Source organism: Canis aureus, chromosome 24, assembly GCF_053574225.1.
Source record: "Canis aureus isolate CA01 chromosome 24, VMU_Caureus_v.1.0, whole genome shotgun sequence".
Lineage (NCBI taxonomy): Eukaryota > Metazoa > Chordata > Mammalia > Carnivora > Canidae > Canis > Canis aureus.
The window spans coordinates 30096480-30120206 of NC_135634.1; the positions used below are offsets into that span (position 1 = coordinate 30096480).

A 23727-nucleotide genomic window follows, 5' to 3' on the forward strand; every position below is an offset into this window, starting at 1 on the left:
AAAACCACAATGAGATACTATATTACACCCACTAAGATAGCTGTGATCTAAAAAACAGAAAATAAAAAAACGAACAACAAACAGAAAATAAGAAGTGTTGAGAAGGATGTGAAGAAATCAGAACCCTTATGTGTTGCTATGGTAATGTAAATCATGTGAACCACTACAGAAAAAAATTTGGTGATTCCTTAAGAAGTTAAACAGAGGGGCACCTGGGTGGCTCAGTCAGTTAACTGTCTGCCTTGGGTTCAGGTCATAAACCAGGGATCCCCAGTCTGACTCCCTGCTCAGTGAGGAGCCTGCTTCTCCATTTCCTTCCGGCTCATGCTCTCCTCTCTCACTATCTCTGTCTCTCTCTCTAAAATAAATAAAATCCTAAAAACAAAAAAGTTAAACATAAATTATCATATGATCCAGCAATTCCAGTCCTAGGTATATTAATTATTAAATGATATTCAATATAAGTTAAAAGTAAAAGTAAATTAAAAATGGTATTCAAGGCAAAACTTTTCTTTTTTTAAAGATTTTATTTATTTATTCATGAGAGACACACACACAGAGAAAGGCAAAGATATAGGCAGAGGGAGAAGCAGGCTCCATGCAGGGAGCCCTATGGGGGACTCGATCCTGGGACTCCAGGATCACGCCCTGAGCTGAAGGCAGACGCTTAACCACTGAGCTACCCAGGCATCCCCAAGGCAAAACTTGTATATGAATTTTCACAGCAGAACAGCATTATTCATAATAGCCCAGAGAACAAAATAAAGCAAAGGGAAGGAAATAATAAATTAGAAAAATCAATGAAATTGAAAACAGAAAATAGAAATTCTCAAATAAGAGCTGGTTCTTTGAAACTACCAATAAAATTGGTAAGGTTCTGAAAAGACAAAGAAAAAGGAAAAGCACAAATTACCAATATCAAGAATAAAAGAGATGTCACTGAGGCTCTGTAGGCATTAAAAAGACAATAAGGGAATATTACAAACAAACCTATGCACATAAACTAGGTGCCTTAGAAGAAGTAGACAAATTCCTCAAAGCTACACTACAAAAACTCTCCCAAAATTAAAGTGATAATCTGAAGAAACCTGTAACTACTAAGAATTTGAATTTGTGGTTAAAAACATCCAGAAAAAGAAATGTCCAAGTCAGATGGTTTCCTGGATAAAATCTAACAACATTTAAAGAATAATTAACACCAATTCTACATAATCTCTTCAAGAAAACAGCAAAGAAGAGAACATATTCCAACTAATTCTACAAAGCAAGAGGTGCTTAATATTAAAATCAAATAAAGATAATACAAAAGAATATAGATATATCAGACTTCATCAAAATAGAATGCTTTCATATATCTACAAACCAATATTCCTCAGAAACAAAATGTAAAGTCCTTAACAAAGTAACAGCAAAGCAAATCCAAAAATATAAGTATTCTATACCACAACCTAGTAGGATTTGCTCTAGAAATTCACAGCTGGTTCAATATTAAAAAATCAATTAATCCCAAATTAACAGGCTAACAGAAAAATACATTATAATGCCAAATGATGCAGAGGAAGCACTCATGATTTTAAGTTTTCAACAAACTAGAAACAGAGGGTAACTTCCTTAACTTGATAAAGAGCATCTACAAACATCTTATAGCTATCATAATTAACGGTGAAACATAGTTGCTTACCCCTAAGATTAGAAATAAGGGAAGGATGTCTGTTCTTACCACTCTTTTTTTTTTTTTTTTAAGTTTTATGTATTTATTCACAAGAGACAGAGAGGCAGAGACATAGAGGCAGAAGCGGGCCCCTCACAGGGAGCCCAATGCAGGATTAGATCCTTAGCCCCAGGGTCATACCCTGAGCCAAAGGCAGATCCTCAACCACTGACCCAGGTGTCCCCGCTCTTACCACTATTATGCAATATGGTAATGGAAATCCTGCCAACCCAATAAAGCAAGAAAAGGGGGGAAAAGGTATAGATGTAAGAAAAAGAAATAAAACTGTTCCTATTTGCAGTTAACATTAACATCTACATAGAAAATCCCAAGGCATCTACAAAGAATAGCTCCTTGAACTAGTGAGTTCAGCAAGGTTGCAAGACATAAGAAAAACATACAAAAAAAAAACAATTCTTTTTTTTATTTATTTATTTGTCCTTTTTGAGAGACTAAGGGAGAGAGAACACACATGAGCTATGGGGAAGGGCAGATGGAAAGAATCCCAAGCAGACTCCCCACTAAGCACAGAGCCAGTTGTGGAGCTCAATCCCACGACCAGGAGATCACAACCTGAACCAAAAACAAGAGTCAGATGCTTAACCGACAGAGGCATGCAGGCGCCCCTAACTAGGGTGTTTTCTTTTTTTAAGATTCTATTTATTTATTTGAGAGACAGAGAGCACAAGCAAGGGGAGGGGCAGAGGGAGAGAGAGAAGCAGACTCACCACTGAGCTGGGAGCCACACACAGGGCTCGATCCCAGGACCCCAAGATCACGATCTAAGCCAAAATCAGACTCTCAAATGACTGAGCCACTCAGGCACCCCGGCCTAATTCTACTTCTATGTAAAATTGCATTCTAAATATAAAAAGCATAAGAAAACTAAAGCAATACTTACAACCACTAAAAAAAGAAAGAAAAAAGAAACACCTAGGTATAAATTTGACAAAACAGGTTTAGAACCTGTACGCAGAAAAATATAAAATGATGACAAAATAAAAGAAGGAATATAAATAAATGAACAAACACACAGTGTATTAGTTTGCTAGAAGTGCTGTAACAAAGTACCATAAACTGAGGGGCTTAACCAACAGAAATTCACTGTTTCACATTTATGGAAGCTAGAAGTCCGAGATCAAGATGTTGGCAGAACCATGTATGTTCCCTCTGAAGGTGCAAGAGAAGGATCTGCTCCTGGTCTCTCTCCTAGTTTCTGGCAGTTCCTTGGATTGTGATAGCATAAATCCGATCTTCACATTGCATTCTCCCTGTGCCTCTTCACGGGTTCTTCCCTCTAGTATGTCTGTGTCCAAATTTCCCTTTTCTTTCTTTTTTAAGATTTTATGTATTAAAGTGAGCCAGAGAGCGAGAGAGACAAAAAGCATAAACAGGAAGAGGGGCAGAAAGGGAGAAACACTTAAAAAAAAAAAAAAAAAAGGGCAGCCCGGGGGCACAGCAATTTAGCAACGCCTGCAGCCTGGAGTGTGATCCTCAAGACCCAGGATCAAGTCCCGCGTCGGGCTCCCTGCATGGAGCCTGCTTCTCCCTCTGCCTGTGTCTATGCATCTCTCTCTCTCTCTCTCTCTCTCTGTGTGTGTCTCTCATGAATAAATAAATAAAATCTTTAAAAAAAAAAAAAAGAAAGAAAGAAAGGGAGAAACAGTCTCCCCACTGAGCAGGGCAACTTGACATAGGATCGATCCCAACACCTTGGGACCATGACCCTAACCTGACCCGAACCGAAAAGCAGATGCTTAAACGACTGAGCCACCCAGGTGCCCCCAAATTTCCCTTTCGCTAAGGACACCAGTCATGTTGAATTAGGGCTCTTCCCCACTCCAGTATGAGCTCATCTTTACTAATTACATTTGTAATGATCCTATTTCCAAATACGGTCACATTTTGAGGTACTAGGGGTTAGAACTTCAACATATGCATTTTAGGGCAACTCAATTCAACCCATAATAACATTATTTCTGGGTTGAAGATTCAACAGTAAAGATGCCAATTCTCCCCTAAATGATTTCAGATTTAATGAAATTTGTATCAAAACTCAGCATGACTTTTAGTAAAGATGAGTTTATTCTAAAATTATATGAAAAGAAACCCCCAAAAGAATAGACTTTGAAAAAAAAAAAAGTGTGAAGAATCATGCTATCCAATTCTAAGACTTACTATACAGCTAACAGTAATCAAGACAGTGCAATATCAGTGGAGACACAGATACAAAAGATCAATAGAATGTAACAGAGAACCTAGAATTAAACCTATACAAGGATGGACAATCGATTTCTGAAAAAGGAGCAAAAGCAATTCAATGGTGAAAGGATAGTTTTTTCAACAAATGGTGCTGGAAGAAGTGGATATTTATAGATAAGAGAATGAACCAAGAGAACCAAACAAGAAAAAATCTTCCAGACTAAGAATTAGGTGAATTTCTTAGAAATTACACCAAAGGAAAAAAAAAAACCTGGAAGTTTTAGACTTATTTAAAATTTAGAACTTCTGTTCTCTTAAAGACCTTGTTAAAAGTTAAAGACAGACTACAGAGTAGGATAAACTATTTGTAAACCATATATCCAACAACGGATTTGTAACCAGACTATATATAGAACTCTAACAACACAAAAATAAGAAACAATTCAATTGCAATATGAACAAAAGACATAACAGATATTTTACCAAAAAGGACATATGAATGGCAAATAAGCATATGAAAAGATGTTCAATATCATTAGCTATAAGGGAAATGCAAATTAAAACCACATGAGGTATTGTTATATGTGTATCAGAAAAATTGAAATTAAAAAATTATGATAATACTAACTGGTAGTGAGAATGTAGAGAAAGTAAATCTCACCTACATTGCTGGTGAGAATGTAAAATGGTACAACCACTAGGGAAAATGGCAGTTTCTTAAAATTCCAAACATATGCTTATCAAATGACACAGCAATCACACTCCTGGGCATTTATCCCTCCAAAATAAAAATTTATGTCTGCACAAAAACCTGTACATCAATGTTCATAGCAGCTTTATTTGTAATAGCAAAGAGCTGAAACAACCTAAATGTTCTTCAATGGGTGGCTGATTAAACAAAACGTGGTATAACTGTATAACAAAATATTCAGAAATTGAAAACAGTAACTATTAATACACAGAACTTGTATAGATCTCAAACAGCATTATGCTAAGTGAAAAAAACTCAAAAGACTACATACTGTATGATTCCATTTATATAAAATTCTTGAAATGACAAAATTATGGATAAGAGAACAAAGTGGTAGTTGCTTAGTATTGGGAAAAGAAAGGAGGTAGAAAGGAAACATAAGGGAATCCCTTAGTGGTGATAAAACAGTTCTTTAATTGTAGAAGTGGCTATACACATCTATATATGTGATAAAATTGCAAAGACTAGGAGCGCATATGGTTGGCTCAGTTGGTGGAGCATGTGACTCTTGATCTAGGGGTTGTGAGCTGAAGCACCACTTTGGGCATAGAGCTTATTGAAAAAGAACTGCAAAGACTACACACACAGATATATGCATATACACACACAAAATGAGTACATGTAAAAACTGGTGAAATATGATAAGTTCTATAGATAGTACCAAAGTTAACTTCCTAGTTTTGAGCTGTATGACAGTTATATAAGATACGAAGACTGGGGGTTGAAGGTGGGGGCTAGGTAGGGTACACAGAATTTCTCTGTACTCTTTTTGCAACTTTCCATGAGTTTCTAATTATTTTTAAATTAAAAGTTAAAAACGTTATTATATTCACATGTTGATGTATGTACATACATCTCATACACACACACGTATGTTTTTACTTATTTGAGAGAGAGCACTCAAGCATGAGCATGGGGAGGAGCAGACTCCCTGCTGAGCACGGAGCCCAACGTGGAGTTTGGTTCCAGGACCCTGAGATCATGACCTGAGCCAAAGGCAGACACTTAACCAACTGAGCCACCCAAGCACCCTTATTTTTATGTATGTCTTAAGTCTCAAAACTTGCTTGGTACTTAGCAACAAATAAAATATCAACCAATTTGATATTATGTTACTATGTTAGTAAAACCTCCATCTGTGAATTACTGATGAATTATAAAACTGATTTAAGTGATTATTTTGTGCTGCCTGCAATAAGCCTAAAGCTGTAAGTTTATGCTCCTGCCACTTATTAGCTGTAAGTACCCTCTGCTGTGTATCTCAGCTAGCATTTACTGACCGTAAAGTGGCAGTAAATTAAGTGCCTTACACATATTATCTCATTTAATCTTCTTGATAATCCCATAAGGTAGGTACTATAATTATTGATCACATTTTATAATACATATGAAGAAAATGAGACCTGAAATTAAGTAACTTGCCCAAGATCACAGAGCTACAAAGACAGACCCAAGAGTCAAGACCCTGGCATTCCTATCTAGAGCCCCTGAATTTAAGCAATTTGTTCTACATCTCTCAACTTGAGTTTTCTCCTCTGTAAGATGGTTTTAATAACATATAAATAACAGTATATAAAATAGCATACAGAACCCAGTAAAGCTTAAAAGGGGATTAGGAAAGAGCTGCAAGTTAACAGAGCTATAGCTATCCTTCCTATACGGTGGGCCTAAGGAACCCGGCTAAATTTGAATTCCCTTGTCACTAACAAGTGAAAGTCAATTGGAATGATGTGATTAAAAAGCAAAACAGAACATGGATGAATATCATAATCATTATGCTGGGTGAAGGAAACCAGACATAAAAAAGTAGATAACATATGATTACATGTATATAAAACTCTAGAAAATGAAAACTAATCCAGTGACAGAAAACAGGTGGTGGCTTGGAGCAGGGAGTGAAGAGGGAGGGTAGACTACAAAGGCACACAAGAAAGCTTCTGGGGTAATGGAAATGTTCTATATTTTGATTGTATTAATGGTTTCATGGACATACACATTTGTCAAAACACTGAACATTTCAAATGGGTCGTTTGCTATACACTAATTATACCTCAATAAAGCAGTTATATAAAAACAAAAATACTAATGTTTTTCAAATGAGCAAATTGCTTTAACAATTTTTTAACCTAAGCAAAATCAAAATTAAATGAGGTAGTCTGCATATGGTAAAGTTGAGAAATATTAGACTAGGAATACTATTAAAGCTTTATCAAATAGAAAAACAATTTAGCTGATTAATTTTTTAAAGATTTCTACTGCATACCTCCTTAAACAGTAATACTTTTTGTTCGCTAAATCAAGACCAGGGTATAGAAGTTTACAAACTGAAAAGTAACTTTCCTAAAATTAAATTTCTGGTTTCTATAACAAAGGTGCACTACACGGAACCTTCCATTCTTTGTTCAAATTCAAATCAACCAAGCCTTTGTGCTCCCATTCTCTTTCTTCTTTCAAATTTCCATTCCCGTTACCATAGGAACCTGCTAGCTGACAAGCCTTCAAGCACAGCAACAGCCCAAGCTTAGCAAGGGGTATGAAAAGGGGACAGAGTCAAAGGCCAAATTTTGACTCATGAGAATCAGAATTCCGATCTTTGTCACTCTACAAAGTGTCTGGTAACCATAGAAACTGTATCCTACTGCGTTCGGGAATATTTGTCTAAATTCACTAAAAGCGAAACCAAATGTGGAGTGGCCCTGGAAACTCAAAAAATGGTACTCATTTTATTTCAGATCCAAACTAGAATAAGAAGTTATTCAAAAACAACTTTTCAGAATAATTTCAAGTGATTTAAAATTAGATCTTTAAAAAACTCCTTTTCTGTAAAAATAAATTCTCATAGGAAAAGAGATCTAAAACTTTAAGAATTATTTTGTATTTAAAAATTCTAGGTTTGAAAAATACCTTTAATCCTACAGATTTTTTTCTTTTGCAAATCTTAATTTTTAAAAATGCCTTGAGGACAGTGTACTAAATACTTTTCAACAGTATTTCGGTAAGTTGGTTTATAGAAATTTGCCATTATGAGAGGAACAGATTTATATTCTTAAGTCAAAGGGGAATTCCCAGAAGAGCCCATAAATTTGACTTTTCTTTAAGGAAGTAAATTTTAATATTTCAAATACCATGAACAGTTCTGAACTATGATCACTCTCAAAAGATAAAACCTGATGATCAAAATTCTATCACGCTTCATAATTTAATTGAAAATAAGTATTTTAAAGGTATTCCTTTAAAGTGATTGGTCACACAAGAAAATCAAAGAAAAAACTTAAAATACTATTTTTTTCTTAAAGTCAGAAATAACTAAATGCTATTAATTCTCCAATACCTTACGTACATTTTTCAATTTACAAGATTCTTAATTCCTGACTTCTTAAGCCGTTTCACTAGATTGTTGTTTGTTTCAAGCATACCATCTAAACAGTAAACTAACAAAAGACAATAAGAGAAGCAAATCTGATAATGCATGTATTCTGAAGATAAAAACCATGAATTGCAATCAAATTCATTTTCTAAAAGGCCTATCCACAAAATGTTAATAATTACTACCATATAGGAGTATATTACACTATTCTCTCACAAAAAACAAAAAGAAACCCTGTCTTTCATTCAAATACCATCTACAACTGATTCCTTCCACAGAAAATTCTCTCTTTCAAATCCCCTTAGCACTTTATGCCTTCTTTCGGTGGTACTTACCAAGTTCTTCTTGTGTTTCACTCATTCAATCAAAATATATTTAATATATACTAACTCCTGGCCACTGTAACTGAGAACTAAACAAAAAAGAACTGTTGGGGTTATTAAAAATAAAGTTTCTTCACTAATTTTACTATTTTAAAAGCATAATATGATTCTTACAGAAAAATTTAAAAATATAAACATTAAATAAGACACAGAAAACACAAATAAATTGTGCTAATTCAGGAAAACTACTGTTGGCCTTGGTGAAAATCCTTCCAGATCACTTACTCTTCATAACACACACACACACACACACACACACACACACACACACACACATATTTTTTAAGAAAAATGGGATGATACCACATATAATGATATCCACTCCTATCTTCTTTTTCCTACATAACGTAGGAAAAGTACAACCATCAGTACAACCATCAACCATCTTTTGACAAAGATCAAGAAAAGATTAAGGCATAAGGAACATTAAAGCCTAGAGATGAGAAAGACAGGTTGCGCTTTTCTTTTACTTAATTACAACACTTACAAGTACAAACACATGATGCCCAAAGCTCTGAGTCACTTTGATTAGCTGCTCCCCACCTCTCAAAAGGCAAAGTAAAATACTAGTGTTCACAGTTATATGGTACTCTTGGGATTGGGATTACCATCCCCATAAAGCACCTTCTATTTACAGCGGCAGATTAAGTGCTTAGAGCAAGACTACTATCATCTCTTAAAAGACTTTGTAGGGGATGCCTGGGTGGCTCAGTGGTTTAGCGCCTGCCTTGGCCCAGGGCGTGATCCTGGAGTTCTGGGATCAAGTCCCACATCGGGCTCCCTGCATGGAGCCTGCTTCTCCCTCTGCCTGTATCTCTGCCTCTCTGTCTCTCATGAATAAATAAATAAATAAATAATCTTAAAAAAAAAAAAAAAAAAAAAAGACTTTGTAAAGTTCATTAATTAATTCAAGCATTTTATTTTTTAGCAATTTATTTAGTAGTTCCTATTGTGAGTCACTGGACTGTGTGTGTGGGGTGCTGGACATACGAAGATGAATAAGGACAAGCTCTGATTTCAAAAGCAAAAGACAGAAACAACCCAAATATCCATCAATAGGAAAACTGAATGAAAAAAAAATGAGGATAACTTAATACCCACTAGGATGACTATTATAACAAAAACAAAACCAGAAAATAACAAGTGCTGGCAAGGATGTGGAGAAATTGGAACCTCTGTGGCACTGATGGGAATGTAAAATGGAAGCAGCTGCTATGGAAAACAGTATCACGGTTCCTCAAAAAGTTAAATATAGAATTATCATATGTCTCAGTAATTCCTCTTCTGGGTATATAGCGCCAAAAATTGAAAGTAGGGACTCAAACAAGTATTTTACACCCATGTTCATAGCAGCATTATTCATAACAGCCAAAAGGTAGAAGCAACTCAAGTGTTTGATGGATGAGTGGATAAACAAAATGTGGTATACACATGCAATGAAGTATCATTTGGCTTTAAACGGAAAGGAAATCCTGGCATTTGCTACATGGATGAACCTTGAAGACATTATGTTAAGTGAAATAAGCCAGTCACAAAAGGACAAATATTGTATCGTTCCTCATATATTAGGTACCTACTAGCATAATTAAATTCAGAGTGAAAGAAGAATGGTAGTTGCCAGGGGCCTGGAGGAGAGGAAAACGGGGAATTATTGTTTACTTCGTACAGAGTTTCAGTTTTGTTAAATTAAAAAGTGCTAGAGATGAATAGAGATGATAATTGTATAACAAGATGAATATACTTCATATCACCAAGCTGTATACCTAAAGTTGGAAGGGTTGGAATGGTGAACTTTGTATGTATTTTTACAGTTCAAAAAAACATTTTAATAACCAATATCTATAAATACTACTATGGAATATCCATGATATATTGTTAAATGAAACAAGATAGAAAAGACAAATATGACACTATTATCAAAGAAAGGCAAAAGAATATACATGAACAAATATTGAACATCTTATATAAATATTAAATTATATTTAAATTTTTGTAATAGAAAAATAAACAAAACTCTTTCAATGACATTTAAGAGGAAAGAAAGAACAAGATAGAGTGGGAAAGGTCCAGAAACTAGACTTTTCTGAATGTATCTTGTTCTGTATATATAGTTTTGGGGTTTTTTTTTAAAGATTTTATTTATTCATGAGAGACAGAGAGAGAGGCAAAGACATAGGCAGAGGGAGAAGCAGGCTTCATACAGGGAGCCTGATGTGGGACTCGATGAGCCAAAGGCAGACACTCAATAGCTGAGTCATCCAGGTGTCCCTGTATATACAGTTGTTTTTCTGTTTTTTTTTTAAGATCTTATTTATTTATTTATTTATTCATTCATGAGAGACAGAGAGAGAGAGAGGCAGAGGCACAGGCAGAGGGAGAAGCAGGCTCCATGCAGGGAGCCCGACGTGGAACTCAATACTGGGTCTCAGGATCACACCCTGGGCTGCAGGCGGCGCTAAACTGCTGCGCTACATGGGCTGCCCCTATATACAGTTTTTTTGTTTGTTTGTTTTAATTTTTTTTCCCCTGTATACAGTTTTAAAACACAATTAGAAAGAAGGAAAGTTTTGGGACCCCTAGGTGGCTCAGCAATTGAGCAGCTGCCTTCAGCTCAAGGCCTGATCCCAGGGTCCCGGGATCGAGTCCCCACATCAGGCTCTTCGCAGGGAGTCTGCATGGCCATCTGCCTATGTCTCTGCCTCTCTCCCTCTGTTTCTCATGAATAAGTAAAGTCCTTAAGAAAGAAAGAAACTTTAAAAAAAATTTTAAAGTCATTTCTCAATAAATGAAACATATGAATCTAAATGTGTATTGAGTTTAACCACACAAAGAAGTATTTAACTTTAAAACACAGTAATTTGCCAGTATATCTTTGGTGAGTTACATGCCTAAAGACAAAAAGAAGTACAAAACAAACAAACAAACTGCTTCCAGTAATCATATTGTAATAATTGTTCTTATGTAATGTATGTGTATCATAAAGCTTCAATATAAGAAAAAAGAAAAAATAAGATTTTATAATGTTAAAAACTCTGCAATATTATTTGAATTGAAAGTATCAATATAAACTCAGGATGTACTTTCTTTTAAAAAAAGTTTCTGGGCAGCCGGGGTGGCTCAGCAGTTTAGTGCTGCCTCAACCCAGGATCAAGTCCCACATCAGGCACCCTGCATGGAGCCTGCTTCTCCCTCTGCCTGTGTCTCTGCCTCTGTGTGTGTGTGTGTGTGTGTGTGTGTGTGTCTCTCATGAATAAGTAAATAAAATCTTTAATAAAAAAAAATTTTAAGTTTCCTAGTTTTGTCCATGAATAGGCCCAAAAATAATTTATTTTGTTTTTTTTCTAAGTTTGAGGCAGAATTTTAAGAAAAGGGTTTGGATCATACCAGAAAGCAAGGAACCTATGACAGACTACTAGGGTAGCGTCAAAACCTAGAAGCTACCTTGAAGAGGCTTCCACTACAAAAGATAGCAAGTACAGTTAGAGTCCAAGTAGGAATAATAACTGTAATGGACTTGAAACAAACCAAATATGTTAAATCTATGAGTTTATAATGAAACCTTTAAAAAAAAAAAAGACTTCATTGTTCACCTTTGAAGGATGTTTGGGAATCAAGTCATGATCTGAAAAACGAATAAATACTGATAAATATTTGAGAATAACCAAGTATTTATCTTATCTTTCTTATATAGACTGTACATAAGAGTAACTTAGCAGCCCAACAGTCAATGAGTGGAATTTTCTGTTTATGAAGCATTCCAGCTGAGAAGTGAAGAATGACAGAATTAAATTATAAGCATTTTTATAAAACTTTAATGAAATTATCAATCTAAGAGATGATCATGAATGCATTCCAAAATTACAAAAAGTGACAACCAGATATTATGTGCCCATGAAGTATTTTCCTAAAAAAAAATCAAAAAAGGAGACAAAAGAACATGGGAAATAAAACCACAGGGATGCAATCAACCAAATAAAGACAATGGGAAACTCTATAAGGCAAACATATTACAAGAAAAAAAGACAGGAAAAGGAGAAACTATAAAAGAAAGACATATCAATTGAATGCAATATATGAATCCTGATTTGAAAAGCCAACTATATAAACAACTGTGAAATGGTCAGAGTAATGTGAACATTTAACTGGATAATTGATGATACTGAGGAAGTAATAAAGGTAAGGTGTTCATATATTTTTTTAAGAGTTCTTACTTTTTTTTAGAGATATATACAGAAATATTTGTAGATGGAATTATGGTGTTTGAAATTTGCTTCAAAGTAACCCAGTTGGGATATGCAGTCATAAATGAAACAAAACTAGCTGTGATAAAGATTTTGTTTATTTATTCATGAGAGACACAGAGAGAAAAAGAGGCAGTGGGAGAAGCAGGCTCCATGAAGGGAGCCTGATATGGGACTCCATCCTGGATCTCCGGGATCATGCCCTGGGCCGAAGGCTGCGTTAAACTGCTGAGCCACCCGGGCTGTTTTGTTTTTTTTTTTAAGATTTTGAGTTGATAATTTTTGAAGCTAGATGGTAAGTAATGGGTATATGGTGTCCATTATACTATTATCTATATGTCTATATAACTAAAATTATCTATAATAAAGCTTTTTTTAAGTTACAGTTTGAGTCTGGATAACATGAAGATTGGTTCAAACATGCTTTGTTCTTTTTTTTTTTAAAACATGCTTTGTTCTTAATGAATCATAAAGGATACCAGGATTTTGACCTTTTAGGTTCTGTGTTCCCAGCAGAATCTATCCCACTGCCAACTTTCCATGCTACAGAAAATCTTTGAGAATGACAAAAGAAAACAGGAAATGGGAGGCAAACACAAACAATCCTAAGAGTTTATCCTCTGATTATCCTAAGAGTGGTCTAGTTTCTCTTAAAAAACAAACAAAAAAAAAGACAAGGGGCACCTGTGTGGCTTAGTAGGTTAAATATCTGACTCCTGGTTTCGGTTCAGGTCATGATCTTAGGGTCATGGGATCAAGCCTCACATTGGGATCTATACTGGGCATGGAGCCTGCTTAACATTCTCTCCCTCTCCCCACCCCCCACACTCCACTTGCACATGTTCTTTCTCTCTCAAAAAAAAAAAAAAAAAAAAAGGAGTAGACAAGTTATCAACCTCATAAAAAGGTAAGAATGCTTGTTCCACATATTAACTGAAGTTAAATAGGGTGACAGGCAACAAGGAGTACTGCTTTGCATTTATACAGCACTTTAACTTTTCAAATTTTTTAAATATACACATCACTTACATCATTGAATCTTAACCTTGTAAAATGGACAGGGAAAAAAATTCACTTCCTAGAGGAAACTAACACAAAGAAGTTACAAAACTATTTAGTGGCAAAATAACAAATTTCCTATCCCTCATTTAGTGCTTTTTCCACTAAACTGTCTCTTCCTATTCAACTGCATTTAATTATCCAGTATAGGGGGGAAGGCTGTTCAGATCTCTTTTATTACCACTGCAGTCATAAATACCTGATAACATGCGGTTGGTAAAGATAGTTACCAACAATTTGTTAACACTTTCTTGACTGTGCTGGACAGCTCCCAAAAATTTACTTAGCAATTCGGACAGCCCAAATGGTTTGAAACTCAGGAATGAGAAATTTTTTTCTCTGTCAAAAGCCACTCATGAGGAAAAAACATCAAGTCAAGAACTTATAAAAATTTAGTGTTTCTGTATAGATGAGTATGTTTTAGAAGGGGGGGGATAGAGAAATAAACATATTAGTAAAGATCTTCTTTTCCAACTTAATGACTTGATACTTACATTATCCCATTTATTTAAATATGTCCCAAATTCAATGAAAGTATAGACTAAGAATCTTATACCTACAATGAAAGAACAGCCAATTTATTAACTCTGAATAATCATATGTGAAATAACCCAGATTCTGTACTTCCTCTCATCTGTGGTATCCCTAGCTCACGTCCTATACTATTCTATTCCAGGCACTCATTTTGACTCAGCAAATCATACAGGAATGACCCTAAGGCAGACCTGAAACATGGGCCTGCACCTAAGAAATTATCTTTCAATTCACTATGACCCACAGTGAACACTCAAAAATGTGCTCCCACTGTTTGCTCCAACTACTTGCTCCTGTTAAAAGTTGACAGACACATTCTAGAATCAGAGATAGATTCTTGTCCTTATAAGGGCCCAAGAATCCCTACTTCCATCTAGAAGGATGTTTTGTTGACTGCTGAGTTTCCATGTCCTTTGCTATTACAGAAACTTTACACTCTCAAACTGACAATTCTGTCAGTGGCATCATTGTCTTGATATAACAACCATGTAACAACTATCTGCAATATTATTTAAGTCAAAGAACTGGAGCCTTCTCTTAGAAAATACTGCCCACTTAGGTGCTCTCCCCAGAATGTATGAAATTTAAAAAGAAGCAACCTTATTGCCAATAAACAATCTAGACTACACAGGCAACTGTGAGAAGAAGGTAGTGATAGCTTACTATGCCATTATTATGAATGTCCCAAAAGCCTACACATAGGAATGCAAGTTCATTTAGAACAAATACATTATCTTTCTGGTACTTTCTCTTTAGGATCATTTAGAAACAGAATTGGAATAGAATTAACATTTGTAGTTAACCTACTGTGTGCCATTCCCTGTACTAGCTACTTTATAAGTTTAATCCTAACAGCCCTTCAAGGTTTTTTGTTATTACTGCCTTTTCACAAATGAAGAAACCAAGGCTAAGTGACTATTCAAAGTCTTAAAGCTACTACAAAGCAGAACCAAAAGTTGAACCCATATCAGTTCAAACATCTTGATTACTTGCTTCTTATTACACTATTTGCTTTCCAAAGGAGTTATACTGACTTATAATGATACTAAAAACAAAGGTATTTCTTTTTTTTAAATTTTTTATTTATTTATGATAGTCACACAGAGAGAGAGAGAGAGAGAGAGAGAGGGGCAGAGACACAGGCAGAGGGAGAAGCAGGCTCCATGCACCGGGAGCCCGACGTGAGATTCAATCCCGGGTCTCCAGGATCGCGCCCTGGGCCAAAGGCAGGCTCCAAACCGTTGCGCCACCCAGGGATCCCAAAACAAAGGTATTTCTACTCCAATTTTTTTGATAAGAGAATTGATGGTTTTAATACACAGCAAGGAACACTACGCCTGGAACCAAAATAATGTATTAAGACACTATCCATTTTCATATCCTAATCTGATAGTGTATACCAAATCTCCCTGTATCAGACCTTACATAGTCAGAAGAGTAGAAAATGCTCAATCTCTGTAATATTTTCAAATATTTGGAATATATAAGATATCCTCCACATTTCAAAATCTGCAAATAATAGTCTTTCTATAAATTTTCCCAGGCACATTTATGTTAGTCTACTTGGAAGTAATGAATCTTTGGGTTTTACCATAAAATGAAGCATTCCAAAACATATAGGCTTCAATGTGCTGAAAGCACTATAATAATAGATTACAGACTAAAGTACAAAACATTCTCTGTATAATTATTATTAATTCCACCTTACAAGCAAAGAAGCTATGGTAAGAAAGTTCTCATAATTTTCCCAAAGTAATAAAGCTAGAAAATGATAAAGCTAGAATTCAAGCCTATTTGCATAACTCCAAAGCCTATGCTTCCTATTGCCACCATCGGGGGTCGCCTGGCTCCTATCTGGTAAGCATATTATCCTTGTCCACAATTCTAAAATCTCTGTAGAAATGCATGCATAGTTATTTAAACCTATTGTTAACTATGTTCATTAATTTGTCATAGTTTCTAAAGTAAAATCATTAAAAAGTTATCTGAAGAACTACTATTAGAAATATTCAAGAAAGGCAACACATTTTCATAAAATTCTGAGAGGTCAAGAACAGTTAAAATTTATACAACCAAACCTTAAACCTTTTTTGTTCATCAGGAGTTATCATCCTTAAATTGATGTGATGGTAAAATCATAAACATTTTTCAAAGTTTTTAAGAAAATTTAAATACCATAAACCACCAGCCTAAAGGCTGAACAAAGAACTTATTTTACAAGATCATGTTACCTTCAATACTTAAGGAATGAAGTGTGACTATTATTATATTCTACTCTATCTGAGGTTTTATTATCAAACAGAAAAAATGTAATATCATAACTTGGACAATTTTAAACTTCTCAATGGCTATTAACTTCCATGTTCCAATGTTTCATATTTCTTTATAAAAACACATCTAAAAATAAGTCAAGAGTAACATTCCCCAAACATGAATTCTTCAATCTATTACAGTTTGAACCTAAACATATAACTTTTTAATGTATAAGATATAGTTAAAAATAACATTCTTCTGTTTTTAATCAAACACATTCATTAGAGTAGTTAACAAGACATTATAAGAATCACCATTAAGATACATCAAATAATAGATCAAGTCTTACCTCCATTGCTAAAGCTGCTGTCTGTTGGTCATAGTGATTCAGAAGATTAGGCATAAAGGTAGTATTATAAGGCAAATCTTGGCACATCCTCAAGGTAATGGGTTCACAAGAAAACAAACTGTGCCCACCTATATGTCCCACAAACATAGTCAAGGGCCAAAAGTAGAAGACAATCCAACTCATAGCCATCCTTCCTGGATCTGAATGAGATTTGGATGATCAGGCCTACTCAATATGTATTTTAGATCATTATTCACCTGCAGGTCTCAGCTTGAAAGTATTTCTTCTATATCTTACTGTTAAGTTCTTCAAACAGTTAAATACTCTTTGACCATCAGAGGTTTGTTAGCTTGGTCTCACAAAAGGCATTTGTTTTTGGTTTCACAATACGGGAAAATGACATCATCTTGTCTCTTCTTTTCATTTTATTACATAGGGCATATCTGGCCAACATATCAAGTTGATCAACCACATTCCCAAACAACAGATTCCATCTTAGGAGAGCTATTTCTTCCTTTGGTTGAAATATCTGCAAAGTATTTTTTTAATGGGCAATATTAATAATTTCTTCTCAAAATATTGTAGACTTGATATTAAAGCCTTTGATGAGTTCAGTAAAGTTGCTGGATACAAATCAATATACAAAAATCGGTTGTGTTTCCACACACCAACAATGAACTATGAGAAAGAGAAATAAAACAATCTTTGATGAGAGATATCATACTGACTTAATAGACAAAATACATCAGTATTTCACAGAGACATAGTATAGTTTTTCTCCTTTATCATTTATTCTGTAGATATCCTTAACCAGAACTTAAAGGCAATTTTCTTCCCTCAGTTGCTTATATAACATATGGTTTAATTCCTTATCTAGAATGGCAGTTTCTCATTTGTCACAAAATATAATTGATCCATTTTGAAAAATTCTTATGCTGTTGTACTAAATTTAAATATCTGCCATATTTATAACCAAAACTACTGAATTTAAAATGTATTATATGTGTTTTAATCATTAAGGGTGCATTTCTACATTAACTGATTTGGCAGAAGGTATCTGTGAAAAAGTTGAAATATAAATAAATTGGATGAATTCAAGTCCCTTACTAGCTGTGTTAAGTGTAAACATATCATTTAACTTCTCTGAACTCAGAATTTTTCTTCCTGAAAATACTCTCTCTCTTACAAGTATGATATACAAATGAATTATGAGATAATATATGTAAAAGTACTTTATAAAATAGTAAAGCAGCATTAAACATTAAGTAATTTTATGACTGAAGTACAAAGGCTACAAAGATACAAGATACAAGATACAAAGGCTATCTCCATCAACCAATACTGAACTGGCAAACAGAAGGTTCTAAAAGTATTATCAAGAAATTTTTCCAACATTACATCATCTTTTTAGTGCAGAAACAGTATCTAGATGTAGAAATATCTGACTAACAAATGTTTCACAGCACAGCCATGCTGCAGAGAATAAAAATCATTCCTAAAAAGAAAAATCACAGCAGGAATAGGAATGATTCCCAGTTACAGTTTCCACTAAGCTTTAGATTCTTTTGATTTGCTCCTACTTTTCCAGGGGCAAGAATACATATCTTGTTTGGGGCTGAGAGGGTAGAATGGGTAGAATGAAAGGTAGGTCTGGTAGGAAAACAGCATTTACTAAGCTATCATGGCTTCATTTGGCTTAATAATGGTTAAATTTAATTTCATTTTGTTTTATATATGCATTGGCTATTTCTGTGTTTGTTGTGAAGAGCCTTTGTTCAGAAAACATGAGAAGTTCAGGTTCAGAAATTCTGAGAGACCCACATAAACAGGACAACTTAAATACCAGGACCCATGACAGCTTAGACTTTGAGACCTGTACTGGTTTCACTGAAGCAAGAAAAGAAACTGTTCTTAGTTCACTATCAATGCTTGGGACCTCTACATCCCAAGCTTTAGTTACTAAGTAGAAAAAAAATAATATTTGGAGAAAATAAAGCAGTGGCTAAACCTTTCCAATTTCTTCCTGTAGTACATGGTATTAAGTGGTGGAAGGGACAAGGTCTATGAATTAGGAATACTAAGAATTAAAATTAGGAATATTAAAGTTATGAGCAATCTTTGCCCTAAATGACTATTCTCTCTATGCAAAATCTCTAAGTCAGAGATCTTTGCCACAGTTTCTTGGCCTGCCATATTTTTTTCCTCCTTCAAGCTGGCCCCAAAATTGTGAGGTCTGGCTATAAAAAACTGGTAGTAAACACAGTCGTTTATATTTAAGCTTAATTATGTGCAACACAGTAACAATTATGCATATCATTAAATATGTGTCAAAAAACTACTGAAAGCTTTATCTGGTTACAGTATTAAAATATCTATGTAAAAATTCAATCTTTGTAGTTTGTTGCTCATGCAGCATGCTCATCAGCTTGCAATTAAACAAAAGAGAACACTGTTCCTTTTTAAAATATATTTATAGCAATATCAAGAATTTTTAAAATTTCATTTAGACTAAAGAATTTTTCAAATTTCACTTAGGCTAATTTTTCAAACAATTAAGTGTTTCAAATTTATGGTTCAAAGACTATCATATAAAAGAAGGAATGTGAATACCTCCCTGGGTTTTTAAAACTAGAAGACATCCCCTTATACTTATACCTACTTTATTTACCTATTTCCTCTCAATTATTCCTTTGGCCTCATGTACAAATGAAGCTTCCCACATTTTTTTTTTAAGATTTTATTTATTTATTCATGATAGTCACACAGAGAGAGAGAGAGAGAGAGGCAGAGACACAGGCAGAGGGAGAAGCAGGCTCCATGCAGGGAGCCCGACGTGGGACTCGATCCCGGGTCTCCAGGATCGTGCCCTGGGCCAAAGGCAGGCGCCAAACCGCTGCGCCACCCAGGGATCCCTTCCCACAGTCTTATAAAAGTGTTTCCTTTATGTACTACAACACCCAAATTACCATATATCAAAACTCTTCTGTAAAATCTATTGTTAGGCTCAAGTCAGATGAAAATCTTATTATTTTAAGACTACAGTTTATGATTATTGAAATAAAAGTGAATTCAAGTTAAGACAAAAAGTAAAAATCTTAAAACAGTTTCTTTTTCCTCCAAATAAGAGATTCCCTAATTTTAACGTGTAGCAGATTTACAGATCACCTTACAGAAGTCTAAGAAATCTGAATTTCTGGAGACACCTGGGTGGCTCAGTGGTTTAAGCATTCGCCTTTGGCTAGGGTCGTGATCCTTTGGCTCAGGGTCCTGGGATCGAGTCCCGTATTGGGCTCCCCACCAGCCTGCTTCTCCCTCTGCCTATGTCTTTCATGAATAAATAAATACAATCTTAAAAAAAAAAAAAAAAAATCTGAGAGCAGCCCAGGTGGCTCAGTGGTTAGTGCCGCCTTCAGCCCAGGGCGTGATCATGGAGACCTGGGATCCAGTCCCACTTCAGGCTCCCTGCACGGAGTCTTCTTCTCCCTCTGACTGTGTCTCTGCCTCTCTCTCTGTCTCTGTGTCTCTCAGGAATAAATAAATAACATCTTTAAAAGAATTTTTTTTTAAAAATCTGAATTTCTGGAGAATGAACTACGTTCTAACAATTACTTCAGATACAATTACAAACAGTTTATATGTTATGTTTTGAGAATGCTATCCTAAAATATAGTAATTTAAAAGAGTATAGGTATATTTAAATATACTTATATGCTTAGCAGAATACATAAATTTTTTAAAAAAGCAGACAAGGAATAATACTTCAATAGAAAAATGGGAAAAGGACATAAATTTATAAATGAACTACAAATAACCAATAAACACACCAAAAGGTATTCAACTTTACTACTAATAAAAAAATGCAAATGTAAGAGAACATTTTTGCCAAATGCAAAAATAACAGTGAAATAACACAGTATAGCAGAGGGTACAGAAAAAAAGAATATTTTCAACATTCCAACAATTTGAAATACTACTGTAAACTGGTTGGTATTTTTACCAGTACTGGTTGGCTACTTACCTTAAAAGCCCTTAAAATGTGCACAATTTGATGCAACAAGTCTAATCTATAATTTATTCTAAGTAAACACATAAGTACACATGCATAACCAAAATGTTAGAGCAACATTGTTTATAAAATAAAAAACTAGAAACCCAAAAGTCTATCAATTCATTAAAAAACAAAACTATGGTACAACCACACAGTGGAGTATTATATAGTCACTAATAATGATGAGCAAGATCTCTATTTACTGACAGGGTAAGACAGTAATAATACAATAAGTAAAAAAACAAAATTAAAGCAATTTCCTAAACAGCACATATATCCCATTTTTGTCAAAAAATATATGCACAGAATAAAACTATTTCAATTGCTTAAAAATAAAACATTATAAAGGCTCTTAGATTTTATAAAAGAACCTGTGGTATATTATTCTGTGTATAGAATAATTAACTTTGCTAAACCGCCCATGTGTGCTGACTAGCTAACAAGAAGAATAAATACTAGTTGAATCACTGATTTATTGGATGCTAATTAAGCAACCAGCCAAGGGATACTCTAGTACCTACTGCAGGCAGTAAGAAAAGCAAAAAGTGATGATCAATTTAGTTTGAGTAAAAACTGATTTTCAATATTGAAAAAAAACAGGTCACCTATCAGCCAAATCAAATGGTATGCACATTTAAAAAGAATTTTTGATATATATAGTCCAAATTGCTCTTCAATAACAAGATACCGCTTCTAAACAGGATTGTATGGGTAGCAAAAGTCATTTTTCCTAAGGTAGAGTCATCTATGGAAAACCTGTAAGTTGAAGTTCCAGACCTGCAGGAAAAAGAGAAGATCCTGGACCCAAAACGTTTCGGCCAAGATACAGTAACTCATTAAACAAAAGTAAACAGTCATTTTGGCATTCTTATTGATATTATACGGATTACTACAGGAATCTGCAATATTTCAAATAAATAAAGGGATCTGCTGAGTTAACATAACTAGAGAGAATAGCTTCAGGGGCCAGGGACCATCAAAAAGTGAGTGATATGGCAACAGCTGTTCACACCCTACCTGTGAGAAAAGAGGCACACTCACTTCTCCAAGGACCAATGTAAGATACCTGGAAAACTGATTAAGTTACCTGATTACCATCCCATCAGAAAACAAAAGGATTAGATACATCTAATATTTATGAATGTGTAACAATAGGAATTTGATACTTCCTAATTACCAGTTTTCTTTTGATTATAAATTATAAAAGCCTTTAAGATAAAATAAGCTGAGTATTTGTCCTGAAAAACAGCAATAAAGGGCTTGGAGATCTTGGAAAACTGTGTTTCCAGGCTGGCTGCAAAACCAGACTCAACTTAGGTGAGAAAAGCGGAAAGTGGCAACTGTGAAGAGGAAAGCAGGCTGAATCCTGAAGAAATACTGACAAAGTAGGTCTTGAGGGCTGTCAATAGGGTCCTGCAAAAGATCAGGTTCAGTAATTCTATTCCAATTCACATTTGCTGTAAAGAAAGTGATCGATTTCATCATTCTGTTTAGATTTCATTTTCTTGACACCTTATAAACAACATTTTGCCTTTCCAACTCAGAAACACTATCCAAAGGTTGCCTCACACACAGTGGCTACTGTGGAAACAAGAGAGATATTCTTTGTCTTCTTTCAGTTTTCCAAGAATGCACTGCAAGGATTAGCAATGACTACTCTAATGAAGTTTCTCCTCTAAGGGAAAGTAATGTATTGTAAGATAAACAAAATACGTACTCAGAGCATATTACACTTCTAAGTGTTGTTTTCCTAAAATCCACGTGTTCTCTGGTCTTTTATTTTCCACATCTTATTATTTAAAAAATAAACTCATTCTCAAAATTTTGTTTCCTGGTTGCTAAATTTATATACCTTCATATTTTTTTAAAAAGATTTTATTCATTCATGAGAGATACAGAGAGAGAGAGAGAGAGGCAGAGACACAAGCAGAGGGGAAAGCAGGCTCCATGCATGGAGCCCAATGTGGGACTTGATCCCAGGACTCCAGGATCATGCCCTGGGCCGTAGGCAGGCGTTAAACCGCTGAGCCACCCAGGGATCCCCCTATAGCTTCATATTTAATTCAGAGGGCTTGGATTCCTATTAATCTCAGAATGAGGTTCTCTTTTCTGCTCTACTTCATCTCTCTAATTTTTAAAGTCCATCAGCGCATCTATCTATTACCACAAATAACTTAATCATCCAATGTGCTGAGTGATGATAGGGCTTTAAAAAAAGAAACAGGAAAAACAAATACACCTAGGTTCAAAATAAAATGAATGATAGGCATCAAAATCCAATCCATTTTACAATTAAAAATTATTTTTAAGACCGAAGAAAGTAGAAGATCTTTTCAAACTAACCTGAAAAGAAAAATGAAAAGTTAATGGTGCCTCGGACTGGCTCAGTGGGTGGAGTATGCGACTCTTAATCTTGGGAGTTGGGAGTTCCAACCTGGGTGTAGGGATTACTTAAAAAAAGAAAATCTTCAAAAAAAAGGGGGGGAGGGTGTTAAAAGATTCTGAACGTAAAAAAAAAAAAAAAAAAAAAAAAAAAAAGGTTCTGGATTGAAATTCTAGCCCAGTTTCCCCTTCTAATTAAAAATCTACTCATCAAAAAAAAAAAAAAAAAAAAAAATTAAAAATCTACTCATCAGAAAATCCCATAACATCAAGCCCAACTTTTTCCCTTACCAAGGCTTGAATGGTGTGTATGCTTTGACAATAAAATTATTTCAGGGGATCCCTGGGTGGCGCAGCGGTTTAGCGCCTGCCTTTGGCCCAGGGCATGATCCTGGAGACCGGGGATCGAATCCCACGTCGGGCTCCCGGTGCATGGAGCCTGCTTCT

General features: G+C 34.9%; 1 protein-coding gene across 8 annotated transcripts in view; it reads right to left on the bottom strand.

The window, feature by feature from the left end:
* FZD3 (frizzled class receptor 3) overlaps positions 1-23727 on the bottom strand; it is a 106663-nt gene that overhangs the window by 79523 nt on the left and 3413 nt on the right. For 4 of the 8 annotated variants that reach the window (XM_077868701.1, XM_077868696.1, XM_077868697.1 and 1 more), the window contains exon 2: positions 16851-17528. In XM_077868701.1, the coding sequence (XP_077724827.1) occupies positions 16851-17039 (189 nt within the window). In that variant the 5' untranslated portion in view covers positions 17040-17528. Of the gene's footprint in view, positions 1-6927; positions 7248-16850; positions 17529-21915; positions 21959-23727 lie in introns of those variants that run through there. The other 4 variants (XM_077868698.1, XM_077868700.1, XM_077868703.1 and 1 more) reach the window with 4 other exon arrangements.